This window comes from Phasianus colchicus, chromosome 14 (assembly GCF_987193195.1).
Source record: "Phasianus colchicus chromosome 14, bPhaCol1.hap1.1, whole genome shotgun sequence".
NCBI lineage: Eukaryota > Metazoa > Chordata > Aves > Galliformes > Phasianidae > Phasianus > Phasianus colchicus.
The window spans coordinates 18,612,527-18,619,998 of NC_143449.1; the positions used below are offsets into that span (position 1 = coordinate 18,612,527).

The 7,472-nt window shown below is 50.5% G+C and overlaps 2 protein-coding genes across 6 annotated transcripts; one reads left to right on the forward strand and one right to left on the reverse strand.

Moving 5' to 3' along the window:
* The first annotated feature begins 98 nt into the window (after positions 1-98).
* PIN4 (peptidylprolyl cis/trans isomerase, NIMA-interacting 4) lies at positions 99-6,717 on the forward strand. 5 transcript variants are annotated; one of them, XM_090150488.1, is made up of 6 exons: positions 99-258; positions 353-411; positions 488-607; positions 686-754; positions 897-1,011; positions 6,583-6,717. In XM_090150488.1, the coding sequence occupies exons 1-6, from the start codon at positions 219-221 to the stop codon at positions 6,624-6,626; spliced, it is 447 nt and encodes a 148-aa protein (XP_090006614.1). In that variant the 5' UTR covers positions 99-218; the 3' UTR covers positions 6,627-6,717. The 5 variants fall into 5 exon arrangements, with proteins under 5 accessions (XP_090006614.1, XP_031449919.1, XP_031449920.1 ...); XM_031594059.2 differs by lacking the exon at positions 6,583-6,717 and adding an exon at positions 6,355-6,466; XM_031594060.2 differs by lacking the exon at positions 6,583-6,717 and adding an exon at positions 3,428-3,528.
* ERCC6L (ERCC excision repair 6 like DNA helicase) lies at positions 2,724-7,335 on the reverse strand. Its single transcript, XM_031594048.2, has 2 exons — positions 7,276-7,335; positions 2,724-7,093 (listed from the first exon to the last, which is right to left on the reverse strand). The coding sequence occupies exons 1-2, from the start codon at positions 7,305-7,307 to the stop codon at positions 3,280-3,282; spliced, it is 3,846 nt and encodes a 1,281-aa protein (XP_031449908.2). The 5' UTR covers positions 7,308-7,335; the 3' UTR covers positions 2,724-3,279.
* Between the last annotated feature and the right edge of the window lie 137 nt (positions 7,336-7,472).

Sequence of the window (7,472 nt, forward strand, 5' to 3'; positions counted from 1 at the left end):
ACGAGGAGAGGACGGCAGGCACCAGAGCACCACGAGCAGGCCTAGGGAACGGGGGCAGGCCTAAGGATTGGGGGCAGGCCTAAGGATTGGGGGCAGGCCTAAGGAACGGGGGCAGGCCTAAGGAACGGGGGCAGGCCCAGCACCCGATACAAGAGGCGGGCCCAAGGCCCCGGGCGCAAGGCGTGCTGGTAGGGGCCGAGTGCGGCGGTGTGGTGGTGATGGCTCCGAAGGGGAAAGGCGGCGGCAAAGCGGGCAAGGGTGAGCGGGGCCGGGGAAGGGAGGCGTGCAGAGCAGGCCGGGTGCCGGTACCGGCGCTCGGAGCCCCGTCCCGGTTTCATGGCGCTGTTTGCAGGCGGTGAGAGCGGCGAGGCCAAGGCCCAGGGCCCGAAGGGCGGCGGCAGCGCCGTGAAGGTGGGTACCCGTTCCCCTCCTTGCTCCCGGGGCCGGCGGTCCCCGCAGCCCGTCACGGCCCGCTCCTGCCCCCCAGGTCCGGCACATCTTGTGCGAGAAGCACGGCAGAGCCATGGAAGCCATGGAGAAGCTGAAGGCCGGGGTGCGCTTCAGCGAGGTGGCCTCGCAGTACAGCGAGGACAAGGCCAGGCAGGGGGTAAGGCTGCTCCCGGCTGAGCGCTGCCCTGCGGCAGCGAGGGCTCTACGGCTCAACCCTGGCCGTTCCTTCCTGCAGGGAGACTTGGGCTGGATGACCAGAGGCTCCATGGTGGGACCTTTCCAGGATGCGGCGTTTGCCCTGCCGGTGAGCAGCATGGACAAGCCGGTGTATACGGACCCCCCTGTCAAAACCAAGTTTGGGTATCATATTATTATGGTGGAGGGCAGGAAATAAAATATGAATGACTGTTGAACTCATGACTGTTTGAATTCTGGGTGTTTCCCAGGCATGTGGACCTAGGAGCACCTTGGTCATAACCAGCAGGGTGCTTGGAGACAGCTGGCCATCCCTGCAGGACGTGCAAATCACAGCCAGCAGAGAACGGGGCACTGCACAGAGAGGTAAAGTGTTCCCTGAAAAAGGTAAAGGTTGTGTGTAGCTGTTGAAATATGCATCAACTTGTAGGCTAGCCCCTTGCTTTTCCTGCTACAGAGATAATGTACAGCTGTGAAAGCTCAGGCTGCAAATATAGTCAACTTGGAAAGGGGATCCCAAGAGCATTTGCTTTTATCCTCACCAGCAAGGATGCAGGCAGCTCAGACTTAACATGGGAAGAGCCTCCTGCTGTTAGAGGCCAGCTAATGCTACAGCTAGGGCTCAGGGTTGCTGCTGTGGGCAGGCTCCTTGTTCTTTCAGTCAGCAGCCTTTACCAAGGCTGGAGGCACAAAGCAGTAGCAGGAAGGGGGAAGGTGTAAGAGTAGCCACCCCAAATACAAAATCATCTGTACCTTATCCACTCAAAGTTCAAGGAAGAAGTTGTGTAACCTAGGCTTGAATGAGAGAAGAAAAAGCTAGAGGAAGGACACTAAATGCCTGCTGCTCCATCAGTTCACCTACTGCTAGGCATGATGTGCCTAAAACTTGGTAAGGTGCACCTTGTCCTTCCAGTAAAACTGGATAAATGACAGTGTGACTGATATGAATGAGATGGCCCTGTATGTCCCTACCTCTGGCATCTCAGTAACAAATATCCCACTGCACCCATCTTCTGTCTGCTGAAAGACAGACTGGTGCTGTCTTGGCTGCAGGTGAGCATACTGGTGTGTCTGAGGGCTTAGGGATGAGGACAAAACATTAAGTAGAACAAAAGGCCTTCCCACCATCAGACACAATGAAGAGGTGAGACTGAAATCAGGCCAGGTTTTTCTCCCACTCTGCTTTAGGGGGCATTTGTTTCATTTTGTTGGGAGAACAGAAGGTTTGTATGAGCCAACAGCGTTTGCAAAGCTCTAGCTCATTAATATTTTGTTATGTAAGGCAGACAGGCCTTTTTACAGCATGAGAGCAGATGCAGCCCCATTTAAGTGATGCTTTATTAATAAACTACTTGTTTCCAGGCTACCAGGGCTTTGTTCTACACCCATTAGCAAAAGCACATTGGTACATCTCCTGTACCAACAGGACTCCTGTTTGCATTTGGCATGTCATCTAATACAAAGAACTCAAATTCCCAGACCCAGGCCAAATTTAACTCATTGTGGTGGCAGAGGGGGAAGTCAGATGAGCAAGGCATTGCTGAAAGCCAGGGTGAGGTTCTTGTAACTTTAAACTTGAACTGTACTAGGAACTCATTTTAGATTCATTGTTCTGATAATACCTCAAAAAATTTCCACAGCTCAGTCAAATGTGAGAAGAGAGTGAGAGGACTCCTCACCAGAGAAAAAGCAGCCCAAAACTTTAAAGCTGTTGTGCTTTCCTGCTGCCTTTGTGCAAGAGCAGGCTTTGGTACTGCTTAGAGGGAAAGATAAGAGGGAGACTGCAAGGTCAGACCAGAGCCACCCCTGAAGCCCTTGACTCCTCCAGAAATACCCAAAGGTTCAGAATGTTCAGCACCTTGCAGCAGTCAAGGTCTAACAGCTATTTCCAGTCCTCCTGCAATCTCCCAGCTACGTAACCCTTCTACAGCAATAGCAGGATGGCAGGAGTTTGAGCACAAGGCTTTCTTGGTGCTGTGTCTTGGTGCTAGACCTGACACCAGGTAGATGTTTGCTGCTATAAATCTGAGTAATGGAGGTCAGCATGCCATCTCCCCCCACCCCAGGATGTGCATTCTCAGACCAGCTTAAATTCAGTTGTGGCAGTTCTGTTCTCTACTTCACACCAAGCACTTGGTGTGCTCAAATAGCAGGGCATGATTCGGGCAAATGGACTTTATTTATATTGAAAAGGGGAGGGACTGCAGCAGTTGGAATTTAGACTGCAGTAAGCTGCTGTGGAACCACACCTTCAGCTTTATGAGATTCTCTCCTGCTAGAAGAGAAACTGAAGGCCAGAAACACAAATCTAGAGCTGCATTTGGGTATAAAGATGTGTATTTTAATTAAGTGAACAGGAACATGAACTTCTTTCATCTTAGTGAACTGAGTCCACAGTGAAATCCCTTTCCCAGCACCTAAAATGTGACAGTTTCTTACATGACAGGAGGAGTTGCTGGATTTGCTCACTAAACACGACTGAAAGTTTCATAACATGAAAGAAATATAAATTGCAGCCATCAGTCTTAAGTTAAAAAAAAAAATCACTGTAGTTCAGACAAATATTTTGTGAAAAAAGTTAAACTACTTAGCAAAGGTACACATATTTCATAAGACTGTCCAAAGGTTTACTTTTCATTTCTGGGCTAGCTGTCTATACAAGTTTAGAGTTAGAAGCATAATTTCAGGATCTCCACTTCTTATGTCAAGAGCTTGCAGGAAACAGTTCAGTGCCTCTTGTAGTTTTCCTTTGTCCTTCAGATTCTTCCCTCTGTCCACTAAGGTACTGTAATTCCCTGAGGGAGGAGAGAAACTCTGACCGGTAGAGACACTTTCCTGGGTGCAGTACTCCAGCTGCTCATCTGACTGAAGCTCTGCATCACCAGTGGATTCCTCCTGAGATGACTCGGTCTCATCTCCTTCAGACTGCGTACCCTCTGTACAGAATGACTCTGCAGTTGAATTAAGTGTTTCTCCAGCAGGTTCTTCTTCAGGCTCAGCAGACTCCCCACTACATTCTTCTGCTGCTTCTTCTGCAAAGCCTTCTTGCTCCTCGTCGCTGTTTTCTTCTTCACCTGTGGTTCCCATGATTTCACCAATATCCTCAACCTCATCCACCACCTTGTTAATGAGAGATCTCCTGGAGGCTGTAGACCTGTTACTGCTGTTAGTTAATTTGGGAGAAAAGATGGCTTTTGCTATACTTCTGTCATTCTTGGGAGTAGATGCACTAATTCCTTCCATAAATTGATGCAGAGGGCTGTTCAGGGGAGAGGACCTTTTATCAAACCGCTCTTTCTCCAGGTTTATAACAGAATGGTCCTCATCCTCACTATCTGAAACAATTCTTCTTACGTGCTTCTTCCTACCTGAAATGAGAACAGCGCTGCCTTGCTCTGATGCTTCACTCCCTTGCAAAGAACTATTTGGATCATCTTCAGCTGTGTGGCAGGGGTTTCCAGAGTTGCCATTCTCACTTAAGCAAGTTTTTGCTGGTGATTTACACAGACTTTCTGCTTTTAGTTGGAAGTCCTCATCTTCTGGGTGCTCTGTTGATCTCTCTCCATTTGAGGCATCCTGCAGTCCACCTTCAGACTCTTCCAGGACCAGATTGAAGTCAACTTGCTCTTGGAGAGAAGGCACAGACATATCCTCCAAACTGGTTTCCAGCACATGATACTTTTGGACCTCAGCATGGACTTCTGGTAAAACATCTGATAAATCTGATGGTGAGGCAGACAAAGCCAGCTCAAAAACATCATTCTTCTTTGTCTCTGAGACAGCAAATGAATCAAGTACCTGATCTGCCATTTCTGTATCTTGTAACCTCTTGGGATCATCAGCCATGACAGATTGGTTAGAAGAATGCTGAGAAGGCTCAGACAAGCCATTCCCAGCCTCAGTCAAGCTATCTGAATTTACGTGATAAAGAGAGCATCGTTTCTGTTTAAGAATTTGAGTCTCTTTATCAAGTGGACAGTGTCCAGGTGATAGTGGTATAATGTTCAAGTCCAGATTTTGTTCAGATTCTTGTATATAGGGCTGTTCCACTTTCTTGCTGCTAGAAAGCAGCTCTAAATCCATACCAGATGTCTCTTGTGTCAGTTTCTCTTCACCTACCTCAATAGTCAGATTTGTCATCTTAGAGCTGACATCAAGAACCTGGACTTCCATGTCCTCTGTAAGATCAATAACTTTGTCACTTTCACCTTTATCAGCTGCTGGTGGTGAAACAAAGTTATTGATATTGTTCAACCAAGGAGATCTCCTCTTTGACTGGGAAGCCAGTTCTGGTGGTCTCGACCATGTCTCCTCAGCAGCATGTCGGATCCCTTCCATCCTCACATCTCTAAGCTGAGACTCTAACTGTACCAGCTCATGGGCCTTCTGTACCCTCTGTTGGATGTACTGATGGGCTTCCTCACTCTCAGCCTGTTCCTCGTGGGTCACTTCCCTTGTAAATATTAAGTCATGATCGGATATGCCAAACATTTCCAGAGAGTGCAAATAAGCAATGTGCTCATCCAGCTGCACATCAGTCTGTCTTTGGGTGGCATGCAAAGACTGCAGCTGGATCTGAGTTGTGGATGTTCGTGTATCTTCTAAAGTGAAAAGCTCCCTTAGTTCCTGTTTGGAGAAATACCTAAATGGGTTCTTTTTGTCACCGGTAGTCTGTCTTATTAATGAATCCTTAAATACTTGCCGCCTATATATTTTCTCTTCCACTGTACCACAGGTAATCAGCCTGTAAATCACCACATTCTCTTTCTGCCCAATCCTATAAGCTCTATCTACAGCCTGAGCATCTGTAGCTGGATTCCAGCTGGGATCAAAGATCACCACTCGGTTGGCTGCTGTTAAGGTTATACCGACGCCACCAACCTGTGTTGTCAGCAGAAACACAGAGTAGTCTTTGTTACTCTGGAAGGCACTGATGCGCTTCTCCCGTTCTGTTAGGTGGGTCACTGTTCCATCAATACGCATGATCTTAAATCGTCTGCTAGACAAAACTCGCTCAATGATATCCAGCATTTTCCTCGACTGTGAGAACACCAGTGTTCGGTGCCCCTCCTCCCGCAGTCTCTCTAAAAGTCCTAAAAGAAATAGCATTTTCCCAGACTCCTGGATCAGGGTCTCATCAGACAGATGATCTATTTTGTTGGCACCTGAAAGCACAGCTGCTTCACTCCCGTGTTCCTGCTCCAAGTACTCCTGTCCATCTAAGTCCAGCTGGGTACATGCTCTTGCAGACAGAAGCCTGGGATGGTCACACAGCTTCTTCAAGACAGTCAGCTCAGCCAAAGGCGATCGGGTTGTTGTCAGCAATTCTTTCACATGATCTAGACAGAGAAAGTTCCTGTAGATTTTTTCCTGCACTGGTGTCAAGTACACCCACACAACAAAGTCATTTTTCCTAGTAAGAGATGGCATGACAGGAGCACTAGGCTCATGTGGATCCTCAGGAAGAGGAGTGTCTGATTTCTCAGCGTGATTTTTTTTTATATCATCTTTAGTCCTTCTGAGGAAATATGGCTTTATAATTGTCATTAGGTTCTCAGATATCTTAAGTCCCAGTGCTTTCTCGCCTACAGTTGCATCCTTCTCCCTGGCCCTAGTAATAGGATTCTCGTACTCCATTCTAAACGTTTTGGCTGTTCCTAAGAGAGAACCCTGGCATGCAAAGTCAAACAAAGACCACATTTCCTGCAGGTTGTTCTGCAGCGGTGTGCCTGTGAGGAGGAGACGATGCTTGGCGGGAATCGCATACACGCACTTTGTTGTTTTGTTAGACGGGCACTTGATTTTGTGTGCTTCGTCCAGGATGATGTAGTCCCAGATAAAGTCCTGCCCGTGGCAGCTGGCAAGTTGCTTCCAGTTGTTAATGAGCATCTGGTAGCTTGTGATGACAACGCCATTCTTCCTCTGGATCTTCTCTAGGTTCCTGGTGCGCTCTGTCTTGCTCGTGCCATGGAACTCCTTAACACGCAGACCAGGGGTCCAGCGAGCAAACTCAGCCAGCCAGCTGCTGACCAGGGTGGTGGGCATGATGAGCAGGACGTGCCGGATGAGCTCGCTGTCAAACATGCCTGAGAGGAAGGCGATGATCTGGATGGTCTTTCCCAGGCCCATATCATCAGCCAGGATCCCTCCAGGTCGACCCTCCCGGTGCAGGCGGTACAGGAAGGCAACTCCCTCCCGCTGGTGCTGGAAGAGCTTCCCGTGCATCTCCCCGTAGAGCAGCAGGCCGCTGCCGCACACATCCACAAAGTTGCCATCATCCTCTTCCTCCTCCTCCGCCGTGGCCGCCAGCTCTGCCAGCGCTGCCTGCAGTCGTTGCATGCGGCCCTGCAGCTTCTCGCTGGGGCGGATGGCGGCCGCCTGCCGGAACAGCTGCAGGGCCTGCTCCAGGTCCCCGCTGCCTGCCGCCTCCTTGGCATCGGCCACCAACCTGCAGGACCGCCGTTAGCGCTGGGCCGAGCCCCGGCCCGCCCTCTCACAGCCCCCCCACGGGCCCCCAACATCCCCGTGACCCTCGGGCCCCGCAGGCCGCTATAACTCCCAGTTCTCCAGCCCCAATAACCCCATACATCCCCATCACCCTCGCTCCCCGCCCCCTGCACCCCCTCTCACCGCCGGTACCGCTCCTCCTCGCTGCCCGCCATGACGCCGCTCCGCGTTTCAAACCCGACCCTTCCCGCCCTGCCCCGCACAGGAGAGCCGCGCTCAGCCAATCGGCGCCCGGGGGCGGGGCCAGGGGCGGCAAGCTCCCCGCGCCGCGCGGTCCTCCCGCCGCGAGGGGGCGACGTTCCTCGGAGCACCGCCCTCCG